Below are 25,614 nucleotides of genomic sequence, written 5' to 3'. Positions count from 1 at the left end.
TTCTAGAGAAGGACATTTTTAATATTGAATGAACAGCACTTGAAGGGAGTGGCTCATTTGTAAAGAAAGGAGAGACTATGCATTTATAGCATTCAGTTCAGTTCAGTTCAGTTCAGTCACTCAGTCATGTCCGACTCTTTGTGACCCCTCTCATTACAGCCCCAAATGCCCCAAATGCCCATCGACACTAGAATAGATGACTAGCCCAGCATGGTGATGACAGTTAATAATGCTGTATTGGGACTCCCCTGGGGGTGCAGTGGTTAAGACTCTGAGCTCCCAAAGCAGGGAGCATATGTTCAATCCCTAGCCTGGGAACTAGATCCCACGTGCCACACTGCAGGGTGGACAAAAACCCACACAAAACTGTATTGTACTTTGAAAGTGTCTGAGAGTCTGTCTTAAAGGTTCTCATCACAAGAAAAATAACTACTCCATGTGCCGATGGATGCTAACTAGAGTTACTGTGGTGACCATTTCACAGTATATACAAATGCAGAATAATTATGTTGTACAGCTGAAGCGCATATGTTATGTATCAATTATAGCTCACTTTAAAATATATATATAGAAAACGCTGACTAAAAGGATATATACATGGATGATGGGATGTTCACCCAACGGTATAGTCTATAGAAGTGAGAATTAATGAATTTCAACCACAGGTAATCATGATTCATGACACAAACAAAATGTTGAGTGATAGATAATTTGCAAAACGTTCAAAAATGAGAGAAAAAGAACACAATTTTTAGAGTCACTTAATACGATTGTAAATAAAGAAAGCAAAGAAGTATAGAGGGACATTACAAAAGGGAATCACAAGACAATCAGCTCAGCAAGAGGACATAATAATCCTAAATGTGTCTGCATGAAATAGATGAAGCAAAATATGATATGGCTGAAAGGAAAAGCAGAGAAAGTCACAATTACGCTTCAAAACTTCTACAGTCATCTCTTGGTGCTCGGCAAAATAAGCAGACAGGATATTAGCAAGAATAGAGATCTAAACAATAGCATCAACCAAACAGAAACAAAAAATATGGTGAAATGATTTGGAGCAAAGATACAAAGGCAGTTCAACAGAGAAAGGACTGTCTTTTCAGCAAATGGTGCTGGAAAAACAGGATATCCTATGCAGAAACAAACAAAACAAATAAACAAAAATAACCCTCTACCTAAACAAAAAGGAACACAAGATGGGATCATAGGTCTAAATGTGACATGTAAAACAATAAAACTCTTCAACAGAGAACTGCTTGGGACTCCCCTGGTGGTCCACTGGCTAAGACTGCGTTCCCAATGCAGGGTGCCCAGGTTCAAGCCCTAGTCAGGGAATTTGATTCCACATGCTACAACTAAGAGTTCACATACCACAACTGAAAACAGATTCAGTGTGTGCAACTAAGGCCCACCACAGCCAAATACATACATACATAAATAATAGGGCCTCCAAGTTTCGGACACGACTGAGCGACTGAACACACACACACGAAAGAGAACTTCTTTGTGGCCTTGGGTCTGGCAAAGGGTTCTTCATGACAGCAGTGAAAGCATGACCTATGAAGAGGGGAAAAGCTGATAAACTGAGCATCATCAAAATGAAGCCCCAAGGACACAGCTAAGCGAATGAAAAGCCAAACCACAAGCTGAAAAAAAATTTCAAACCCCAGACCCCATAAAATGACTTGTATCCAGAATATATAAAGAATTCTCAAGACATAATAATAGGAAAACAAGCCCACTAAAAGAAATGGCAAAATATTTGAACAGACGCTTCACCGAAAAAAATTCATGGATGGCACATAAATACATGCAAAGATGTTCAACACTGTTAGCTGATCAGGGAGACACAGATTAAAATCCACAGTGAGGTACCATTACATGCATCTTTGCTGTTGTTCAGTAGCTCAGTCGTGTCCGACTCTTTGTGACCCTATGGACTTCAGCGTGCCAGGCGTCCCTGTTCTTCACCATCTCCCGGAGCTTCCTCAAACTCATGTCCATTGAGTTGGTGATGCCATTCAACCATCTCATCCTCTGTCGTCCCCTTCTCCTCCTGCCTTCAATCTTTCCCAGCATCAAGGTCTTTTCTAATGAATCAGCTCTTTGCATCAGGTGGCCAAAATATTGGAGCTTCAGTTTCAGCATCAATACTTCTCATGAATATTCAGGATTGATTTCCTTTAGGATTGACTGGTTTGATCTCCTTGCAGTCCAAGGGAGTCTCAAGAGTCTTCTCCAACACCACACACAGCTCAAAAGCATAAATTCTTCGGTATTCAGCCTTCTTTATGGTCCAACTCTCACATCCATACGTGACTAGTGGAAAAACCATAGCTTTGACTATATGGACCTTTGTTGGCAAAGTAATGTCTCTGCTTTTTAATATGCTGTTGAGGTTGATCATAGCTTTTCTTCCAAGAAGGAAGGGTCTTTTAATTTTGTGGCTGCAGTCACTATCTGCAGTGATTTTGGAGTCCAAGAAAATAAAGCATCTTAGGATGCCTAAAATAAAAAATAAAAAAACAGGACAATACCCAGTGCTGATGAAGATGTGGAAAAATAGGAACTCTCAGGTATTGGCGGCGGGGATGAAAAACAGCACAGCCACATTGGAAAACCAGCCATTTCTTACAAAGTTACACCTACAATTACCTTATAACTCAAGCAGCCTGCTTCTAAGAATTTATCCTGGAGAAATGAACACTGGTGATATTTATATAATATGTTTATAGCAGCACTGTTCATGATCGCCCTAAACTGGGAGCAACTCAGATGGCCCTCTACAGGTGAACGGATAAAAGGTGATGAGCCACACAAAGGGAAAATACTGGACAGTCCAAAAGAAAGGGCTCCTGACACACCTAACTGCATGGACAGGTCTCAGATGCTAAGTGAGAGAAGCCAATCTCAAAAGCTACACAATGTATGCTTCTGTTTATATGATGTTCTCAAAAAGATTTTTACAAAAATGGGGACTTCCCTGGTGGTCCAGTGGCTAAGACGCGCTCCCAATGCAGGGGACCTGAGTTTGATCCCTGGTCAAGGAAATAGATCCTACATTCTGCAACTATGACCCTGGTACAGCCAAATAAATAAAAATAAATAAAAAGTTTCAAAAAACCATAGCAACAACAAAAAAAGCAGATCCACGGTGTCCAGGGGTGAGGGCTTGGGTGAGGATCTGCCTTCGAAGCAGTATCTGGAGGAGGTTCTTCAGGTAGCAGAACCATGTTCTGTCAACTGTACATTTGTTAAAACTTAGAACCCTGCACCAAAGAAAGTGCCTTCCAAGCCACATAAATTAAAAAAAATGAAAAACAAAATAAATCTTGTAACCAAAATGTACCCCCCAAACACAGAAGTACCATAGAAATCGCTGTAGTGCTGATTACCTGGCCAGAGGAGGAGGTGGGAGGTTGTTCATGTTTGAAAGATCATGTGGGGGACCTCAGGGGGCTGATGACACCCTGAATCTTGGCCAGGGTGGGGATCACGTGTGTGTTGGTTTCACAGGAAATAATTAAATTAATATATGTTGATGTTTTCTGTGTTTTCCATGTGTGTTTGCATTTAAAGAATTATTATTATTTATATTAGTATTATTTGGCAGCCCCGTGGTATCTTAGTTCCCTAACCAGGGACCAAAACCCGCCATCCTCTGCTTTGGAAATGTGTAGTCTTAACCACTGAACCGCCAGGGAAGCCCATGTTTGTGTGTATGCACAGAGCTCACCCTGTTTTTCCTGCATCAAGTAATAGGTGACAGGCGTCCCGCCTGGAAGGGAGGAAGCAACACTTTCCTGTTTGGGGAACTGAGAAGATATGCTGTGAGGCTAGAGAAATTCACAGAGTCTGGGCCCTGGAGGAAAAGGAACAAGGCACTGCTTGTTTTTTCTCAGGAGGTCAGCGGGAGCCAAGGAAAGTATTAGACCAGTGCCTACCTCCCTGGCCCCATGTCACATGCTAAAGGCCTGGTATCCTTTGGGAAATAGTCAGCAGGGTGGCCCCAGGGACTCCCCGCCTCACCCCACCATCTGCTCTCCATCCCGTGACTCAGCCTGGCTTCTCAATTTTGCCAAGCTGGTCATCTCTGTTCTCTTTGCCCAGCTTTGCACGGCCCAGACTTATTTCTGTTTTTCTTCACCTGCCTGGGAGCGGGAAGTTACCCAGACCTCGAGGCCCCAGGGAACATCCCCTCCCCACAGCCATCCGGTCAGGGGGCGGGGATGGGGGTGGGCAGGGCAGCGCCTGCCGGGCCCCAGTGACCCAAGGGGGCCCCTATCGAACTTCCCATCTGCCAGTCGTTATGAATCAACAGCAAGAAAACCACACCGGTCGTGGCTAGGGCGTGGTGGAGGGAGACGGTTGCGGCTGTGTGTCCCAAGTGCAACACGTACCCTATCTGGGCCTCACCAGCACCTTTGGGAGGGGCCCGGAGGCTGCAGGATTCTGTGTATCTCTGGGGAGAGGGGTGTTTGGGAACTTTCTAGAAGTTTCTAGAACCTCTCCAAGAGCGTTCTGCTCCCAAACACGGCAAAGTTCTTACCAGATTGGAGGCAGTCAGTGGGGGACCAGCCACAATTCACCCTCTGGTCCCCCTCTACTTCTGGAGACCTGGCATGGTGACTTCTTGGCTTTTTGGGGAGCAGCTTCCACTCCTGAGATTCTCACTATGTCCAGGCTCCCTGTCCAGCTTCTCGTCCTGGTCCCAAAGGTCCTCTTGTCAGAGTGACCTTCTTTGGCTCCCTCTGCCCCACGTTTCAGGACACAAATGAGCCCCACTACATCTCCCATCCTCTCCCTGGGCTTTATTTTCCTCTCACATACACTTTATCACCATCTGATAGGCTTGGATATACATATATTTAAGGTATTTCTTTGTCTGTCAAGGGTATCACACAGGGAGGTAGGGTGGCGTTTGACATTTCAGTCCCATCTTTGCGTAGACTGCCTGCCACATAGGAGGCGCCACATACAAGTTTGCAGGGACAATGAATGGCCCTGGCTCTAAAGCTGCCTGCTCTGCATTGAAACCCTGGGGCCCCACGGGTGGGAGAGCCTCCCCCGGGAGTCAGGCCTGGTTGTGTCTCCATGTGCCCATCTGTGCAGGGGGCTGAAATGAACTTGGGGCGCTGTCTGCGTGAAACCCGCTTCCCCTAATACACGAAAGTGCTTAAAGTAGTATGTGCCCCTGGGCCTTGGATGTTCTTTTAAAAAAATATCAGGATGGGGGACTTCCCTTGGCGGTCCAGTGGTTAAGACGCCAGGCTTCCAGTGCAGGGGGCGCTGGTTTGATCCTTGGTGGGGGAACTAAAATTCCACATGTTTCTCAGGATGGCCAAAAAGCTATTAAAAAAAATAAATAATAAAGATGGTGATAGGTATTCTGAGGATTGCGTCTAATTGGCCTAGAGGAAGGGAAGAGGGGCGTGGGCCAGGGCGGGCTTCAGAGGCCCAGGGAGGACGGAGAACCAGGTCCACCCCTTCTCCAGAATGAGGAAGGAGGCCCAGCGTACACCCAGACGGCTGGCCTTTCCTCCCTGGCCCGCCCTTCCCCGAGGCGCCCACCTCATCTCTGAGCTCTTCTGCCGTCAACCTGTCAGGCCGGGCCAGGCAGGTCTGGGGATGGGCGGGGAGCCCTGAGCCAGCATCTTTTCTCTTCCTCCACCACGGAGCTGGAGCTGGCGCACAGGCCTAGAGAAGCTGGGCCAGCCGGTAACCCAGGCCAGGAAGCCAGGGGGTCCCTGGGGGGGGGACCCCCACGACGAGGGAGGCCCTTCCTGCCCGCTGCCTGGAGCCCTCCCCAGAGTGGCCGGGCTGGGGTTCCTCCCTGGGCGAGGGCGGGGGCGATGCCGCCTCGTGGCCGCTGAGGCCCTGCCATGGCTCGCTCACTCACCTGGCGCTGCTGCCCCTGGTGTCTGACGGAGGATGAGAAGTCGGCAGCCCGGATCGACCAGGAAATCAACAAGATCCTCCTGGAGCAGAAGAAGCGCGACCGAGGGGAGCTGAAACTGCTGCTTCTGGGTGAGTCGGAGGCCACCCAGGGCGGGGCAGCCTGGGAGCCCACTTTCAGGATGAATTGACTGAGGCTCGATTCCTCCTCCCAGGGGGTGAGCTGTGGGCCCGTTCCCTTGGCCCAGCCACCTCCTGGGAATCTGCAGGGGTGGAGGTGGCTCAGTTGGGTGGCCCAATTCTGGCCTGGCTGGCCCAGCCCACCCTACGGGCTCCCGAGTCATGATAAGGGAATGAGCTGCCCAGTGCTGGGACCTCCAGCCTAGCCCTGCGACCGTGGAGAGTCCAGGACCCTTCCGTCCCTCTGAGGGCTTGACCTGGGTTTGTTCTGGTGGTTTATCAGGACAAGTCCCATGGGGAAAGCATGGCCAAGCACCTTTGATGGATTGATTAATTGATGGATCAGTTCATTCATTCAAGATGTACTGCATAATTCCTGGAGGTGGGGTACAATAGCAGGGGAGATGGAGCATTGTGTGTCCCTGACTTTAGGGACCTCAGCTTCTGGTGACGGAGCCAGACCATAAGCCTGTAAACTAACAAGTAGATAAAATAATTTCCGGCAGCAAGAAGAGGAGGTAAACAAAACCGTGTGGGAGGTGGGGTGATTCGGGTGTGACGGATTGGAAGGCTCTGAAGTTGTGACCTCTGAGACCTGACGTCTTATGGTCCACATGTGTCCACTCCGGAGAAGGCAATGGCACCCCACTCCAGTACTCTTGCCTGGAAAACCCCATGGACAGAGGAGCCTGGTAGGCTGCAGTCCATGGGGTCGCTAAGAGTCAGACACGACTGAACAGCTTCACTTTCACTTTTCACTTTTATGCATTGGAGAAGGAAATGGCAACCCACTCCAGTGTTCTTGCCTGGAGAATCCCAGGGATGGGGGAGCCTGGTGGACTGTCGTCTATGGGGTCACACAGAGTCAGACACAACTGAAGTGACTTAGCAGCAGCAGCAGCGTCCACTCCCCCAGCCACTTTGCCCTGTGTGTAGCCCCTCAGGCCTAAGCCCAGGGACCCCAACCTCGGAGGGTCTCCTGGGAATGCCTGAGCCCTGGATGAGGGCTGGGGAAGGCCCTGAGGTCCCCAAATCCCACCTGCCTGCCCTGGGACAAAGGGCAGGGCTTGGTCATCTGGATAGCCGCCCTGTCTCTTCTCTTGCTCAGTGGGAAGGGGCAGCCCTCAGGGGTGGAAAGAGAGGAGAAAGTGGGGCACAGCACCCCAGTGAAGCCGTCTGAGCCTGGAAGAGGTTTTTATTTTGTTTTGGTTTTTTGACCTCACCATATATGGCGTGTGGGCTCTTAGTTCTCTGGCCAGGGATCGAACCCATGGTCCCTGCTGTGAGTCTTCCTTTGGAAGTCGCAGGAAAGTTTTAATTAAGACTTTAATAACTATCTCTATTCACTTTCTAAAATAACTAGGCTTTTATACATGATATGGTATTTACTATTTTTTTTTACTTTCTTTTCTTCATTTTCATTTTTTAAGGTATTTATTATTTTTTAATAAATAGAGCTACGTAGGCTATTCTTTTGTGAGCTCTGGTTATTGGTAGCTTCCAAAGAATTTGTCTGTTTCCTTGAAGTTTTCAAGTACAGAGGCGTACTATTGTTTCTAACATTCCCTTGTCATCCTTTCATGTCTGTAGGATTTGTAGTGATGTCTCTTTTTTCGTTCTTTGTCTTCTCTTCCTTTTGGGGAAGCTAGGAGCTCAGCTGGGCTAGGGGTTTGTCAGTGTTACGATCCTTCCTTGAACGTCTCAGGTTTCTCTAACCATACCTCAGGACCTCTGCATTTGCCATTCTCCCTGCCAAGGGTTCTCAGTATCCCCACAAGCCTTTGCCTGGCCGGTGGGTCTCAGCTCAAGTGCTGCCTCCTCAGAGACATCTTCCCTGATTTCCCTGGCTTCAAGGTCAGACCCGTCCTTCTTCCTCTGCCCAGTTTTTCTTCATAGCACTCACTTCGTGACACACTGTCTGGTATTTTCCTGTTTCCTTGTTCACCGTCTGTCTCTCCAGTCACACAGCAAGCAACACAGAGGTAGAGACCATGTCCATCGTATTCACTCCTGCGTCCTCAGCATTTTTCAGGAGTACAGAGGCCTGGTCATGAAGGCATGCTTTATAAATGAGCGAATGAATGAATGAATCCAGTTTCTGGAGTGATTTTCCCCCGAGTTATACTGTATCTTCCTAGAGCTGGTAGAGTCCTTTGCTCCACTGACTCCTGGACAGCCAGCCCCAAATCAGGAAGCCGTTTCTGCTCGTGGTGGGTGGGGGGAGGGGAGAAGGGAGGTTGTTCACATGTCCAAGCACTGATGTGGCCCTGTGGACAGCCTGCTGAACTGTGGTTTCAACCACCCCCATTCAAGCCCCAAGGGCTGCCTCCACACCCGCCTTCCTTAAAAACAGGAATTGAATTTAAAAGTTTTTTTTTTTTTCCTGGGAGGTGGTTGATCCTTTTGAGGAAGAAGCCCAAGGGACCAGGGGTCTGTCCCTGGCAGGTAGTAGTCACCATGTTGAGAAGGGGGAAGAATCTGAAGCAAACAATTAAAGGAGCCATCTCTGGGACTTCCCTGGTTGTCCAGTGGTTAACACTCCAAGCTTCCACAGCAGGGGGTACAGGTTTGATCCCTTTTTGTGGAACTAAGATCTTGCATGCCATGCAGTGTGCCCCTCTCCAATAATAATAATAATAATAATAATAATAATAATAAAGAAGCCAGCTCTGTCTGTCCTATGTGAGGTGGGAACCATTTCTATCCCCAGATGGGGAAACCAAGGCCCAGAGAGGTGAAGCAACTTGCCCAAAGTCACAGAGCCAGGACTGGAGCCTAGAATTGCAGTTCCACACTGTTGACTGCCCTGCGAATGTGCCCCCACAGAACCCCAGTGACAGATGGGGAAACTGAGGCCCAGGGAGGTGGCAGGATTGGGTCTGGGGTCTGCAGCTGGTTTGGAGGCAGAGCTGGGCATGGAAGCTGGTCTGTATGGTCTCCAGCTGCCCGGGCCTGACCCCCTTGGCCCCAGGAGCCCCGTCTTCCAGGAGTGGACGGTGGCGTGGGGGCTGTGGTTCCCCATGGAAGGAGCTGCCTGGTGTCTTGTGATGCCTGGGACTTGGCGCAGCTCCTGGCCTCTGCATTTCCACTTCCTCTCCAGTGCCCAGGAGGAAGCGGCCACTTCCCGTCTGTGCTGCGAGGCTGTGCCAGGTGGAGACAGCTCTCCTACATCTTTCAGCGTCATTTGGGGAGCTTCCTGAACCATAACATGAGAGGCTCCTGAATCCTCAGTGGTTCTAGGAGTCATGGCTGGAAATGTGAATGTGTTTCAGACTTCAGGTTGGGACTCACACGTGTGTCATGAAACCCAAGTTGCAGGTGGCTACCAGGCTTTTTTTTTTTCTTTAATGAAACAGTGCATCCCAACAAAATTAACTGTTGCTTGATGAGATCTCTGTTTGTGCTCCCAGAGGAGCAGCTCACAGGAAGGTCAAAGAATGTAGTCCCCTGCTGTAGGTCTCACTGCCATTTTGGCAGCACCCAGAGGAGCCAATGAGCTTCCGAGTGTGTGGAGAAAAATCCTATTAACTGATATTTTGATGATGCCTGACTCAGCCTACCGGCCACATCCTATTTTGTTGGTGAAGGATCCACAAGGGTTTGTTTTTACTCCTCTGCTTCTCCATTAGCTGTGTGACCTTGGGAAAGTCACTGCACCTCTCTGAGCCCCCACATCTTCACTGTGAATGGGAACACAGCGGGAATGTTTGTGAGGATCCACCAAGGTCAGTCAGAGAGGACTTGGGCTCAGGGTCTGGCAGATACTAAGACTTAAATCATTGTCGCTGGGAAGACACGGGTGATGACAATGATTCAAAGCACCTGGGGAACTTCCCAGAACGATCATGAAAGAGCCCAAGAACTCTGGACTCAAAACTGGGTTTTAGTCCCAATCTGGCCACTCACCAACTGCAGGACCCAACCAATCTGGGACTCAGTTTTTCCACCTGAAAAGTGGAGCCAAGGGCCATTCCTCTTGTGGACTTGGGGGAGCTGGTGCATGGGCCCCCCACCACACTGGGAGAGGGAGGTAAGGGGGGCAGAACTCACAGCCATCTCTACCATCTCCAAATTGCAGAAGCATCAGAGACCAGCCTATCTCAAACTTTCCAGGAAGTATAGTGATTAGGACTCCTCGCTTCCATTGCAGGAGATGTAGGGTCAATCCCTGGTTGGAGAACTAAGATCCCACGTGCCATGTGATATGCCAAATAAATAAATAAATAGAGCTGTTAAAAAGCAGAGACCAGTCCATCTCCCTAGGTTTCCCAGTGGGAGGTGAGGTTGTGGGTTTATCTCACTGACTGTGATAGTCAGATGTCCCATTGCAGGAATATTTAGTGAGTTTGATGTATCTCTGTCCTGAAACCCAAGGAATTTCAGAATCTAAGCCAGATGGCTCCATATGGATGGTGTCTGTTATTAATTTGTTTATAGTACACATTTTATTTATTTAATTGTTGGCCATGCTGCATGGCATGCAGGATCTTAGTTCTTCATCCAGGGATCAAACCCATGCCGCCTGCATTGGAAGCATGGAATCTTAACCACTGGACCACCAGGAAAGTCCTGGAAACTTTTTATTTTGGAATCACTTTCAATGGACAAAAACATGGCAAAGACTGCACAAAGAATTCCCAACGTCTGAACAGCTTCCTCTATGATGGCTTCTTACATAAGTGCCGTGGGCTGTCATAGCTGAGATATTAACGTGGGAACTGTGCCCTTAAGTTTCTGTGAACTCATATCCAAAGTTTAGATTTCACTGGTTTTTCCACAAATACCCTTTTCTCATTTCAGCCTCCAACGCAGTATCTCACCTGGTATTTGAGGGGTTTTCCCCCCCACTTTTTTTTTTTTAAATTTTGGGCCCAGGGAGCTCAGGTCTCCACCTGCGAGAAGCCATCACCATGCCTCAGCAGCAGAATTCACCCCTCAACTTTCTTAACTTTACATTTTGAAATGCTTTCAGAGTTCTAGAAAAGTTATACTGGATTCTTCTGAAAATGTTAATATTTTATCTCATGCCTTTTATTCCCTCTCCATATGCATACACATATACACTATATATATCTGTGTGTATATATTTGTAATTTACGTAATGTATGTCTATAGCTTACTTGCTATATATTTATTTTTAAAAATGTAGTTGCATTTAAAAATATTTATTTATTTGGTTGCTCTGGGTCTTAGTTTCAGCATACAGAATCTTTAGTTGCAGCATCAGATCATTTAGTTTTGGCATGTGGGATCTAGTTCCCTGACCAGGGATTGAACCCAGGACCCCTGTATTGTGAGTGCAGAGTCTTAGCCACTGGACCTTTGCTATACATTTATGTATTTAGTGGCAATGGCAACCCACTCCAGTACTCTTGCCTGGAAAATCCCATGGATGGAGGAACCTGGGTGGCTGCAGTCCATGGGGTCGCACAGAGTCAGACACGACTGAAGCGACTTAGCAGCAGCAGTACATATTTTTTAAATTTTATTTATTTTTAATTGGAGGATAATTACTTTCACCTTTTTATCCCCCAAATACTTCTGTGGGTTTGGGTCCCACTAAAAAGGAAAGACCCCCAGGATGATGATGAGCGGCTGATGCACGTGCTGCAGTCTTGTCTCTGTCACGTCCCACCAGTGTTTCCAGTTTCCCCATGAATGTCTTTTCAGGTAACAGAAAAGTGATTATTTTTCTTGGATCTCAAGTGCAGTAGTGCCGCCAGCCTACCGCTCACTGCCCTCAAATGTGCTGGGAGTAGGGAGGGCCTGGAGCCCCGCCATGAGTGATACGAGAGAGCACGCTCTCTTCTGCCACTTCCCGCACTCCCTGCCTCCTCCCCACTATGTTCCCGTTGCTCCTGGTTCCTCTTTCTGGCTCCAGACAGGGTGCCCCTTCCCTTTCTGCGGCAGGTCTCAGTTCCTCCTGCATGAGTGCCCCCGCCCTTGGAGGGACCCCACGCCAGGGTCCCCCAGGGGCTGGCAGGGTGATGGAGGTGTGGGAAGAGGCCTCCTGGCCGTGTACCTCTCACCTGGCTGTCAAGCCCATTTCACAGATGAGAAAACAGAGGCTCCAAGAGGGAGATATTGGGGCTCAGACAGCAGCAAGCCAGGCCTTTCTCTTTGAGCTCCTGGTCCTGGGCTCTGGAAGATTCTAGTGTTAATATCACAGACTCACTCCTGGCTTTTGGGCCATGCAACCCTGCACTCAGAAGGGCCCTGAAGGTTCATCCTGCACTTGGCCCTGGAAATTCTGTAGGTGAGCCTGCAAGGAGCCTCATCCCACTCTGTTCCACTGTGAGGTTGTGTGGGTTCTGTCTCACTCCACTTGGCCACCTGGGTCAGCCTGAACCATCTGGCTAGTGGGAAGTCCTCCCTGCAGTAACCAGAGGGCACCTGTGAGCACCTGAGTCAGGTCCCGCCCCTCCTCTGCCCACAGCCTTCGAGGCTTCCACCTCCCTGAGGGTAAAAGCCCAAGTTCTCCTGTAGCCCACAAGCCTCTGCATGACCAGCCCCATCCCCTCCCTGCCCTTCCCTCCTCCCTCCCCCTTGCTCACTCTGCTCCAGTCACATGGGTCTCCCATCTGTTTGTCAAACACATCAGGTACAGTCCTGCCCCAGGGTCTTTGCACATGCTGTGTCCGCTGCCTGGTGCTCCCTTTCCCCACACCTTGACACGGGAGCAACCTTCTCAGCCTTCAGATCTCAACCCCAGTGTCACCTCCACTGAGAAGCGTTCCATGCACTTAGCAGTAGTCACTTACTTACTCTACTTGTCCTATTGTGTTTCCTTCATAAAACTTCCTCTACCTGAAATAATTAGAGCAAATAATGATAACAGTAATTATAACTATGGTAAAGACTACTACTGCTAATGGTAGTGAACACGAATGTAACTCTTACTATATCAAAGCACATTCTAAGCCAGGGGTCTACAGACTTTTTCTGTAAAGGGCCAGATATAAAATCGTTTTGAGCTTCCCAGGTGGCTCAGTGGTAAAGAATCTTCCTGCCATGTGGGAGACTTGAGGTCATTCCCTGGGTCTGGAGGATCCTCTAGAGAAGGAAATGGCAACCGACTCCAGTATTCTTGCCGGGAGAATCCCATGGACAGAGGAGCCTGGAAAGCCACAGTCCATGGGGTCTCTAAAGAGACAAGACTTAGCGACTAAAGAGCACGCACAGTAAATCTCAGCTTTGCAAGCTGGAGGGTCTCTGACTGCTCAACTGTGCTGCTATCCCCAGAAACCAGCTCTAGATAATTTATATACAACCAGGTGTGGCCGTGTGCCAATTAAAACTTTATTTGCTGTGCTGTGCTTAGTCATGTCCAACTTTTTGAGACCCCATGGACCGTAATGTGCCAGGCTTCTCTGTCCATGGGGATTCTCCAGGCAAGAATACTGGAGTGGGTTGCCATGCCCTTCTCCAGGGGAATCTTCCTGACCCAGGGATCAAACCCAGGTCTCCCGCATTGCAGGAGGATTCTTTACCATCTGAGCCACCAGGAAAGCTCATGAATACTGGAATGGGTAGCCTATCCCTTCTCCAGGGGATCTTCCCTACCCAGAAGTCAAACCGGGGTCTCTTGCATTTCAGGTGAATTCTTTACCAGCTGAGCTACCAGGGAAGCCCAGAACTTTATTTACTGACTCTGAAACCTGAATTTCATGTAATTTTCAGGTGTCATCAAACAGTGTCTAGATTCCTCTCAGCCATGTAAAAAATGCAAAAACTAACCATTTAAAAACTGTAAAAATTGTAATCGTGAAAATAATTAGAAATGTAAAAACCATGCACACTGTAAAAATTTGCTGGCATGCAAAAACAGGTGGCTGTCAGGAATTCCTTGGAGGTCCAGCGGTTAGGACTCCACACTTTGACTGCCGAGGGCCTGGTTCAGTCCTTGGTTGGGGAACTGAGATCCCACAAGCCATGCGGCTCAGCCAAAAACAAAATGCAAACAAAACAAAAAACAGGGGCTTCCCCAGGGAAGTCTAGTGGGTAAAACATCAAGCTCCCAATGTGGGGGACCTGGGTTTGACTCCTGGTCAGGGAACTAGATCCGTCATGCTGCCAAGAAGACCCAGTGTAGCCAAATAAGTGGTAATGATGAAACAGAAAATCAAATCAAACAAACAAAAATGAAACAAAAACAGGCACTGACAAGCTTTGTCCGAGGACCAGTGGTTTGTCAACCCTCCAGAACTACATTTTCATGAACCAGTTTAACCCTCATGCCCTCCAGCAAAACCATGTTTTACAGGTGGAGACATAAAGGCTCAGAGCCGTGAAGGCATGCCCAGGGTCACGGAGCCAGGATTGGAGCCCCATTGCCTGCGGGTGGCGGGTGCTAGGTGGCGGGAGCCCCCCGAGGGCTGAGCTGACCACAGTGGCCATCTCTCCAGGTCCCGGCGAGAGTGGAAAGAGCACGTTTATCAAGCAGATGCGTATCATCCATGGGGCGGGCTACTCGGAGGAGGACCGCAAGAACTTCCGGCCCCTAGTCTACCAGAACATCTTCATATCCATGAGGACCATGATCGAAGCTATGGAACGACTACAGATCCCCTTCAGCTGGCCCGAGAGCAAGGTGAGCCCCATGCGGAGTGGGCACCCTTAGGGCTTCCAGGTGGGAACGCATTCCCTCAGATCGCCTCAGTTCTTAAGAACCGCCCCCTCCAAGGTTTCTTGGGATCCTGGTGTGCACGTAAGGCAGCTTAGCACCAGCTGGTGGCTCAGTAGGTAAAGAATCCGCCTGCAATGCGGGAGACTTGGGTTCGATCCCTTGGTCATGAAGATTCCCTCAGAGAAGGGCATAGCAACCCATTCCAGTATTCTTGCCTGGGAAATCCCACAGACAGAGGAGTCTGGTGAGTTACAGTCCATGGGCTCGCAAAGAGCTGGACAGGGCTGTGAGACTGAGCAGTTTCACTTTCAGCACCAGCATGTGCCCCCACCTCAAGGGTTCCCCCGTGGACCCCCAAGGCTCAGTCATCTCTCCCTTGGACCTTATGATGCCTGGTAGGAGTCCTGAGTGGGCATGTGTTTTGTTCTAGAAGTATTATTATGGTGCACTGGTTCCTGAACCCTGCCCCACCCTGCTGAGGGAACAGTGCTATGCAGACCATGTGTCACCTCACCCTTCTTTTTATATTTCTTTATTTTATTTTTGGCTGCACCAGACCACATGCGGGATCCTAGTTCCCTGACCAGGGATCAAACTTGCACCTCCTCCACTGGAAGCAGGGAGTCTTAGCCACTGGAACACCAGGGAGTCACCACCCTTCTTTTTAAATATTTTATTGTATGAAGAACATTCCACATGAAATCTACTCTCTTAGCAAAGTTTAAATGCACAATACAGTATCAGTAACTGCAGATACAATGTCATAAAGAAAGAATTCTAGAAGGTGTTCCCCTTGACTAAGGGAAACTTTATTCATATCAACCCCCAACCAGTCCCCTCAGCTCATTCTATTCCCTGTATCCTTGCACTTGCTGCTTTCAGATTCTTTGTGTAAGTAGAATCATGCAGGATCTGTCCTATGACTGGCTTACCTCACTTAAAATTATGTACTCAAGGTTTATCTGCCTTGTCCCCTATTGCAGAATTTATTTCTTTTTAAAGGCTGCATAGTGGTCCCTATATCTACATCCTTATTCATTCATCCACTGATGGACATTTAGGTTCTTTCCACATCTTGGCTACTGTAAATAATGCTGGGATAAACCTGAAAGTTCAGATATCTTTTCGAGATCCTGATTTCATACTCAGGAGTGGAACTGCTGGATCATATGGTAGCTCCATGTTTAAAAAACAAATTATTTGCTTATTTATTTTTTTGGTCGTTGCACACAGCCTGTGAGATCTTAGTTCCCTGATCAGAAATTGAGTCTGGACCCTCAGCAGTAAAAGTGTGGAATACTAACCACTGGGCTGCCAGGGAATTCCTGGTGGCTCTATTTTTAATTTGAGGGGAACTTCCAAACTGTTTTCCACAGTGGCTGTACCAGTTTACATTCTCCCCAGCAGTGTATACGGGTTCTGACCCCTAAGACCTCAGGGTTGGTTCACTATGAGTCTTCTCTCCTTAGCCTGCAGACGGCTGTCCTCTCTGTATCCTCACACGGCCATCCTTCCGTTGCGTTTGTGCTCCAATCTCTTCTTATAGGGCACTCTGGACTAGGGCCACCTTCATGACCTCATGGTAGCTTAATTACTTCTATAAAAAGATAATTCAAACATAAACAAGAGCGCCTGCTTCCTGTGCAAAGCAAAGCGGACAGATGGAGCAGAGGTTGCTGCCCGGCGCAGGGTCACCCGAAGTGATGCTCCTCGCGCGCGCGCCCCTGCCGCCCCTGCGGCCTGCAGACACGCGCGCCAAGGGGGCGGAGACGGCAGGAGGGCAGCCCCGCCCCCCGCCCGCCCGGTCCTGCTGCTCTGACCCACCCCGTCCGTCCCTTCCCAGCACCACGCCAGCGTGATCATGAGCCAGGACCCCTACAAGGTGACCAAATTTGAGAAGCGCCACGCCGTGGCCATGAAGTGGCTGTGGGAGGACAGCGGCATCCGCGCCTGCTATGAGCGCCGGCGAGAGTTCCACCTGCTTGACTCGGCTGTGTAGTGAGTCTGGGGTCCGCGGGCCGGGTAAGGGACGGGGGTCTGGGGCGGGAGGCCGTGCCTGGACACAGTCCAAAGAGACCCATTCCCAGGGATCCAAGCGGGCAGAGGGGCCCCAAGGCTGGTCAGCTTCCACTGCGGGAGTGCTGTGGGTGGTCTTGACTCCCAGATGAGGGTGTTTCTGGGGTGACATTGCTCACAGGTGACTCAGTTTCTGGGGTGCACTGTTACCAGGGTTTCACAGCTCCTGGGATGACAGAGCTCCTGGGATGTCATAGCTCTTGGGGTGATGTTTCTGGGGTGACACAGCTCCTAGGATGACACCGTTTCTGGAGTGATGGCACCTCGAAGGTGACTATTCTAGGATGACATTGCCCTGGGGTCACACCGTTTCTGGCATGAGATCCTTCCTGGGGTGATGGTGTCCTGGGCTCAATGCTGGCTTCTAGTTCTCAAGAGTATCACTGCTCCTGTGGTAGTGACTCACCTGGGTGACACCTCCCCAGAGAGACACACTGCCCTGAGGATGAAGCTGCTTCTCCCTGAGGCTCCCGTGGCCTCAGGCTGTGCTCCTCAGCCACGTGGGACCCACAGAAATGCTGGCCCCTCTCTGGGGGCTCTCCTCCCCCAGCAGGGTTCTCATGGGGCCCTGGGTCAGGGGAAATCTGAGAAGCAAAGGGAGGTTGCAAGGCCAGCGCTCAGGGCTTCCGTCTCCACAGCTACTTGTCGAATCTGGACCGTATCACGGAAGAGGGCTACATCCCTACCGCACAGGACGTGCTCCGCAGCCGCATGCCCACCACCGGGATCAACGAGTACTGCTTCTCCGTGCAGAAAACCAACCTGAGGTGAACACAGAGCTTGGAAGATCTTGTAGGAGGGGCAAAGGAGCTGCAGCGGTGACGGCTGAGTAGGAGTTGTCTGTCCCAGCCCACAAAGGGCCTGTCAGGCTGGAGGAGGCAAAGCTGGGTATAGACATCTCCATCCCCCCATGGAGTCATGACTGGGACCTGGAAGGGCCCACCCATAGCCCCCAGAGTTCTGGGACGGGAAGTCTTTCTAGAGAAGGAGGCATTGGTCTTAGGGCATTGAAGAATGATTAGGAGTTCACTAGAGCTATGGGCTGATGGGAAGGAGGAGGCAGACTGTGGGGTCAGGGCTAGATCAGAGGGATTGATTTGGGGCTGGGAAAGCTCAGACGGTGATCTCTCTAGTGATCAATGAGGGGTTCAGGCTGGGCGTCAGGAGACCCAGGAGGAGATGGGAGTCATGATTCAGGCAGACAGGGTTGGGAAGGGTCTGGGCAGTGGCCATGAGGATGGAAATGATGGAATTGTGCAATAAATGTTTCTGGTATAGAATGGGTGAGTGTGGGAATTAGAGCAGGCAGTCAAAAATGACTTGCTGTGAGTTTCCCATCAAGATGATGGTATAGATGGTAAAAACCACTGTGGTGGTGGTAGAGAGGGAGGTGTTAGAAAAGCCGATGGAGTTATTTGGGGGCAGGTTGGGTCTGAGGAGTCTGGGACATCTGGGAGATGGCTGGGTGCAAACAGGCCTGAGCTGGAAAACAGAGAGGTGTGGGGATCCAGTGCAGCCAAGAATGGTCCATGCAGAGCCATGGCCAGTGTCAAAGACCGAGGAAAGTTCAGAGAGACAAGCAACTTCTGGGATCGGCCCTTAGAGAATCTTCAGTGGCAAGATGGTGGCAGAGAGCTGTGCAGGTGTGCCTGAAAACCTCGTGTTCAACCCACTCATGTTGATCTCTAGTTTCCTTGAATGGCCCTCCCTCTTGGCTCCATGCTTTTGAAACAAGAAGGTTCATAATTTACTGTTTGCATTTGGGTCTCCTCCACTAGATGGAGAGCCCCTTGAAGTTACAGCTTGAGACTGATTCTGCTGCTTCTCTGACTGATATATTTATTATGTGATATTGAGTGAGTTGTGTGTGATCAGTCGCTTCAGCTGTGTCCAGCTCTTTGCGACTCCCTGAACTGCAGCCCGGCAGGCTCCTCTGTCCATGGGATTTTTCTGGCAAGAATACAGGAGTGTGTTGCCATGCCCTCCTCTAGGTGATCTTTCCAATCCAGGGATTCAATCCACGTCTCCTTCGTCTCCTGCATTGCAGGTGTATTCTTGACTATTGAGCCATCGGGGAAGCATTGCTTCTCTAGTGATAATCAACTAAATGTCAGAGTGGAAGTTTGTAAATACGAGTGTATGGCTGAGAAGATAGAAGACTGGATGGACGGATGGGTGGGTAGATAGATGGGTGGATAGATGGATGGAAGGCTGGATGGATGAAGGGATGAGTGGATTGTTGGGTGGATGAATGGATAGATGGATAGGTAGGTGGATGGATGCATGAATGGTTGGGTGAGTATGTGGGCAGATGGGTGACTAGATGGGTGGGTGGAAAGGTGGATAAATGAGTGGGTGGGGGGATGGATGCACAGGTGGATGGGTGAGTTGGTGAAAGTTTAGGAGTAGAAGTAGTGGTTGGGGAAGTTCAGAGGAAAGACTAGGCGGAGGAGGGGAATTTTCAGAAGGGGAAACTTGAGTCCATTCTCAAGGGAAAGGTGAGAGCAAAGAGGACAGGGAGACTCTGAGCTGGGAGGCTGGAAAGTAAGTGAACCCCACAGCTGTCTCAGCCTCTGGAGCCCCACTCTAAGCCACTGCCTCCCCCATATGACTCTGGACACAGGGTCTGAGGGAATCTTGGGATCACCAGAAAGGCCGGTTTGGGGACTCAGGAGCCTCAGGCACCAGCCTGGATTTTCCTCCTGTACATCAGGGCAAGTCTTTTCTTGCTCTGAGGCTTCTGGCATTTCCTGCCTGCTGCCTGAGTAATGGTCGCATCCCCGGGTAAATGACGCAGGGTTTGTTATCAGCGACCCATATTTCTTAGAACAGACAACAGGAAGGCGGGAGGGCTCAGGTTTTTGTTGTGGTGTGTCTTGGGGTGGAGGTGAACACTCGTCCTGGGACGCAAACAAAGGGGATGGCTCTTGCCCATCTGTGTGGCTGCTGGACGCTCCTGTGGTCACCCAGAGCACAGCCAATGGAAAACTGAGTTCTGGAGACATTTTGCTACTTCCCCTGGGTCATCAATCAAAACAGGGCAAGCTGAGTGAGGATGTGTCCAATCAGCTGTCCTCTACTGTGGGGTAGAAGGCAGCCCAGTGCAACAGAAGTTCAGGATAGTCCCCTCTCCTCTCTGTACTTAGTTTTCTCATCTGTAAAATGGGTATAATAGTGATGCCTACCCCATGGGGTGAAAGGCAGTCACACACAGGTGGCTAGCATCTATTCTTGCTGCTATTAATGTTGATTGTGGCATGTCCCAGCCATGACTGGGGTCTGGGGTGCCGTGTCTCAGGGCCCCTGATTGGGCCTGAGCTCTGACAGGAGATGGTTTCCCCACAGGATCGTGGATGTCGGGGGCCAAAAGTCAGAACGGAAGAAGTGGATCCACTGCTTTGAGAACGTGATTGCCCTCATCTACCTGGCCTCGCTGAGTGAATATGACCAGTGTTTGGAGGAAAACAACCAAGAGGTGAGGTGCCACTGGGGATGTGGGGGTGCCGTCTCCCCTGCCCTTCTTACTCCTTGGCCCTCCACTGAGCAGGAAAGCCTACTGCCACTCTTGAGGGAGTCTTTGTGTGTCTGGCGTGGCTTTGAGCTTCACTGTCCACTCTTTTGTGGCCAGACCATTGAACCCCAACACACAGATCCACAAGTATTTGTGAGACAAGGACCCTGGGGGCACACACACACACAGTTGGATACTCAAGCTTCAAGACACACCACCCTATTCCCACACCCTGAAGCACAGTGTGTGCTGTCCTGGGAGTGTGTGCTGGGAGTGTGTGCTGGGAGTGTGTGCTGTCCTGGGAGTGTGTGTGCTGGGAGTGTGTGCTGGGAGTGTGTGCTGTCCTGGGAGTAGGGGTCAGGCTGTGGGAATGGGGCTGTGTCCTGTTTTTATTCAGGATTCTTCTCCTTTTCATGAATTCTTCTCCTAATTCAGCTTCCCTAGTGGCTCAGCGGCAAAGAATCCACCTGCAATGCTAGAGATGCAGGAGATGCAGGTTGAATTCCTGGGTGAGGAAGATCCCCTGGAGGAGGAAACGGCAACCCACTCCAGTATCCTTGCCTGGGAGATCCCATGGACAGAGGAGCCTGGCGGGCTACAGTCCATCGGGTCACAAAGAGTCAGACACGACCAAAGCACGGTGGAGGTTGGGCACACCACTATTATCTCTGACATGTGCACTTTTCAGGGTTAAAGTTTCACATAGACAGTTTCAGATCCAAGGGTCAGGTGTTATAATTTGTACTTTCGGGCTGAGTCAGACAGAATCAAACTGAGTCAGATAGAATCAATTTGAGGTCATTCTGACACAGATCTTGCTTGAATCGAGTCACACACAACGTCCCACTTTGCTGGGGCTGCAGTGATGAAGTCCCACAAACTGGGAGGTGGGGCTGGTCGTGGGGAGTGGGTGGTGGAGCTGAAACCACAGAAATTTATTGTCTCATGGTCCTGGAGGCCAGAAATCCAAGGTCAAGGTGTCAGTGGGGCTGTTTCTTTCTGACCCTGTGAGAGAGAATCTGTTCCAGGCTCTCCCAGCCTCTGGTGTGCTGACACTCTTTGGGGTCCCTTGACTGGAGAAGACACCACACCATTTATGCCTCCATCTTCACATGGCCATCTCCCTGTGTCCTATTTTAAAAAATAATTTTAAAACTTTTTTGGCCATGCTGCGTGGCATGTGAGATCTTAGTTCCCCAACCAGGGATCGAACCCTTGCCCCCTGCATTGTAAACACAGAGTCTTAACCACTGGGCCACCAAGGAAGTCCTTTGATTTCCCCTTTTTATAAGGACATTGGAGTCAGAACCCACCCTACTCCAGTGTGACTGATTCTTAACTAATTACATCTTCAAAGACCCTATTTCCAAATCAGGTCTCATTCTGAATTTCCAGGTGGACATGAATTTGGGGGTGGGGTACACTAGCCCAACCAGTTCAGGCACAAAACAATCTTGGGCACACACAGGCAGCTGGCCCCACTGCCCTGAGTCCCAGCCTGGCGGGAACTGGGGAGCCTCCAGGCTGCTGGATGGTGGGCTGCCACCCCATCTCCGCCTGCGGGGAGGGCTCCTGTTCAGGCCAAGCATCCATCTGGATCCATGACCAGCCTGTGCCTCCCAACCCAGAACCGAATGAAGGAGAGTCTGGCCCTGTTTGGGACCATCCTGGAACTGCCCTGGTTCAAAAGCACTTCCGTCATCCTCTTCCTCAACAAAACCGACATCCTGGAGGAGAAGATCCCCACCTCCCACCTGGCTACCTATTTCCCCAGTTTCCGGGGTGAGTGGTTCTAGAACTTTCTATATCCTTCACTTCCCAAAAGCAGCTCCCAAGAGAGACGCTGGTTCAGGCCACACCTCAGCCTGGAGTCACTGGGGTTCCAAGTGCAGTCGGACAGACCTGAGCTCCAGACCCATCTCTCATCTCTGCCAGAGACCTCTGAGTCTCAGCTTCCCCCTCCGTCGAATGGGGAGAAGGTAACAGAAGCCTTAATACTGGGTGCCGAAAGCAGCAGGAATCTCCCCCTCATAGTTTAGGAGGCCGGAAGCCTGAAGCAGGCCCCTCCTGGTTTCCGGTGGTCACCGTAATCCGCAGCATTCCTTCACTTGTAGCTGCGTGTCTGCAGTCTCTGCCTCTGTTGCCACATGACTCTGTCTGTCTCGTCTCTTCTTTCTTTCTTTGTTTTGGGCTGTGCTGGGTCTTGTTGCTGCATCTGGGCTTTCTCTAGTTGTGGGGAGTGCGGGATATTCTTCGTTGTGGTGCACAGGCTTCTTGTTGCGGTGGCTTCTCTTGTTGTGGATCACAGGCCATAGGTGCATGGGCTTCAGTAATTACGGCTTAGGGGCCCTAGAGCTCAGGCTTAGATGCCCTGTGGCACGGGGAATCTTCCCAGACCAGGGATGGAACCCGTATCCCTCTGCATTGGCAGGCAGATTCTTATCCACTGTGCCACCAAGGAAGTCCCACTTCTCTTCTTACAAGGACACCAGTCATTGGGTTTAGGACATGACCTAACCTAGTGTGATCTCATTTCAGCTTAACCAATTACACGTGCAAAACCCACTATTTGTAAATAAGGTCATATTCTGAGATTCTGAGTGAACATGGATTTGGTGTATTCACCAAATTGTGAGTTTTGTGTATTCATCCTAATACACAATCAGCCACAGTAAGTGAAACCCTTAGCATGAGCTTGGTGTGTAAGTCTTGATGATGTCACCACAGGTGTGCGGAGAAAGCAATGGCACCCCACTACAGTTCTCTTGCCTAGAAAATCCCATGGATGGAGGAGCCTGGTAGGCTGCAGTCCATGGGGTTGCTAAGAGTCGAACACGACTGAGCGACTTCACTTTCACTTTTCACTTTTATGCATTGGAGAAGGAAATGGCAACCCACTCCAGTGTTCTTGCCTGGAGAATCCCAGGGACGGGGGAGCCTGGTGGGCTGCCATCTATGGGGTCGCACAGAGTCAGACACAACTGAAGCGACTTAGCTGCAGCAGCAGTAGCAGCCACAGGTGTGACCGCTGGTCTGTCAGAGCCTGTGTGGCCAGTCTCACCCAATCTTACCCACAAGACTTGAGGTCTGGGTGACAGATGTCAGCTTGTTCCAGGAAGGTGGCCTGGACACTCTTCTCCCTCTTCCTCGAGCATCCCCTGGGCAGGTCTGGAAGTGGGACCATGGCTTGGAGAGTTTGGAAACAGGGATAAAGTAGATCGTTTTGAGGATGGTTTGTTTTCCTTCATGTCGCAGGGAACCCCCATAACTCATCCTTTTCTCCCAGCCACAGAGGCTGGAGCACCCTTTGCTAACTTCTGACTCATGGTCTTCTCTCCTCTCTACTATATAATATTCATGACAATAATAATAAGCCAATAACAGCTAATACATCTAACACTGATGGAAGCACCCTCGTGTACTGACTTGTTAAAAATGGTCATTAAAAAATCGCTGTTCAGTAGCACTCATGTTTCTCACCACTGTAGAGATGAGGAAACTGAAACACAGAGAGGTACAGTTATTTGCCAAAAGTCACACAGCAAGTGACTGGCAGAGGCAGGATTCCCACCCAGGTTTCCTGGATCCAAAGCTGGCAGGTGGTAACCACTATGGGAACCTGCCTTTCTGACAGAATGATGATAGTATAGACTCCTGAAAGCTTCTCTTATTGAACACGGAGCCCTCGACCTGATTGTATTGAGTCTTAACACTTCAGGGAGGCCTAGGACTGTTATGATCCCGTTTTAAACAAATGAGGAAACAGACTCTCAGAGGTTAGGTGGATTAATAGATAAGGTAATCCAACTTGTAAGTAGTGGAGGCGGGTCTTGGGGGGTTCCAGAAGCCCTTGACTCACTCTCTCTCTTTATATATATATTTCATATATATGTGTGTCCGTGTGTATATGTATATATGTATACATATGTACGTATATATGTATACACACACACACACACACACACATACGTATATGAATGAGAGATGGGTGGGCTGGAAATCCCATGTGTGCCTCACCAGGGCAGCCATCCCTTCCCTTCTCTTTCATCTCCCCAGGATTTCTTTCTCTGGACCTCCAGGCTCCAAGCCCAGCTAAGAGAGAGGGTCTTTAACACGGTTCTGTGCAGTCTCAGAGACCAGCCTCATTGGTCCATTCCAGGCCATGTGACCCAAATGAGCCTACCCCTGAGACTCCTACCGGCTGGGCCTCAGTCTTGTGAATGGCTAGAAACACAAAAGATGGAGGAGGCTGGCAGGCACCCTGCCGGATGGTTCCTGCAGCCCCGATGTTGTCCAGAGTCTACTTTGGTCCCAGGGGGGAGGGGCTCTCACCTGCCACACGAGCCGCGTGCTCTGACTGCCCACCCCTATCCCCAGGCCCCAAGCAGGACGCGGAGGCAGCCAAGAAGTTCATTCTGGACATGTACACCCGCATGTACGCCGGCTGCGTGGACAGTGCCGACGGGGGAAGGAAGGGCTCGCGCTCCCGCCGTCTCTTCAGCCACTACACGTGCGCCACGGACACACAGAACATCCGCAAGGTTTTCAAGGACGTACGGGACTCGGTCCTGGCCCGCTACCTGGACGAGATCAACCTGCTGTGACCCAGGCCTGCCGCTCCGAACTCGGACCCGCCAGGGGCAAGTGGAACCTGCGGGCAGTGGGCGCGGGGTGGGCCGGCTCTCAGCTAGTCCAGATGCCCCATGTTGCTCCAGCCCCAGAGCCAGATGGAGGAAGGACCACGAGTGAGCCGGCGTGGAAAGCCGGTCGCTAACCCCTTCCTTCTCCGCTCCTCGTTAGGACAGCCTCTGGATCCCCCTTCCCTCGACTCGGTTTACCTCCTCGGAGAGAAAATACAGTGGCCGTTTAGGAGGCCAAGGTGCAGGAAAGGGTGAAAAGAGTAAGGGATCCAGAACTTGGCTGGGTGGGGCTCTCTCAGGACCCCCACCTATAGGCATGTCCTCTCTTAGGCAGAGGCCCTTTGGGGCTTCTGTGCCAGCCCCGGGATAGGGGGAGTGGTCCTTCATGCCGGGGACGCGGGATCTGGCGCCCCCTAGCGGACAGGAGCCGACATCCCAGCCTGAGGTCTGAGGAGCTCAGGGACTTCCGTTTTCTTAGGAGAAAGAGATGCCCTTTCAGAGCCTCTTGGCTCAAAGCGTGTCTTACCTCGGTTTGCAGATGAAGGAAACCGAGGTCCACAGGCATCCGCCTTCATTCCCAGGCTGGAAGCCAGGAGCACTGCATCTTACAACCTTCTGTATTTATTCCCTCACCTTCTGCATGGCCCCTTGCAGGGTGGACATTAAAGAAATGACATTCTGGA

General features: G+C 50.3%; 1 protein-coding gene and 1 long non-coding RNA gene across 4 annotated transcripts; one reads left to right on the top strand and one right to left on the bottom strand.

The window, feature by feature from the left end:
• LOC138441069 (uncharacterized) lies at positions 1-6,537 on the bottom strand. Its single transcript, XR_011257235.1, has 2 exons — positions 5,903-6,537; positions 1-2,508 (listed from the first exon to the last, which is right to left on the bottom strand). It is a non-coding gene; the product is annotated as an uncharacterized lncRNA (long non-coding RNA).
• GNA15 (G protein subunit alpha 15) lies at positions 5,432-25,614 on the top strand. Of its 3 annotated transcripts, XM_069591467.1 has the most exons (8): positions 5,432-6,030; positions 14,484-14,668; positions 16,548-16,702; positions 17,419-17,547; positions 20,126-20,255; positions 21,920-22,073; positions 24,669-24,931; positions 25,470-25,614. In XM_069591467.1, the coding sequence occupies exons 1-7, from the start codon at positions 5,886-5,888 to the stop codon at positions 24,893-24,895; spliced, it is 1,125 nt and encodes a 374-aa protein (XP_069447568.1). In that variant the 5' UTR covers positions 5,432-5,885; the 3' UTR covers positions 24,896-24,931; positions 25,470-25,614. The 3 variants fall into 3 exon arrangements, with proteins under 3 accessions (XP_069447568.1, XP_069447570.1, XP_069447569.1); XM_069591469.1 differs by lacking the exon at positions 21,920-22,073 and having other exon boundaries at positions 5,491-6,030; XM_069591468.1 differs by lacking the exon at positions 21,920-22,073 and having other exon boundaries at positions 5,491-6,030; positions 24,669-25,614.

The sequence above is a fragment of the Ovis canadensis genome, chromosome 5 (genome assembly GCF_042477335.2).
Source record: "Ovis canadensis isolate MfBH-ARS-UI-01 breed Bighorn chromosome 5, ARS-UI_OviCan_v2, whole genome shotgun sequence".
NCBI lineage: Eukaryota > Metazoa > Chordata > Mammalia > Artiodactyla > Bovidae > Ovis > Ovis canadensis.
The sequence above is the reverse complement of the archived record's forward strand: the minus strand, read 5'-3'. Positions and strand labels throughout refer to the sequence as shown.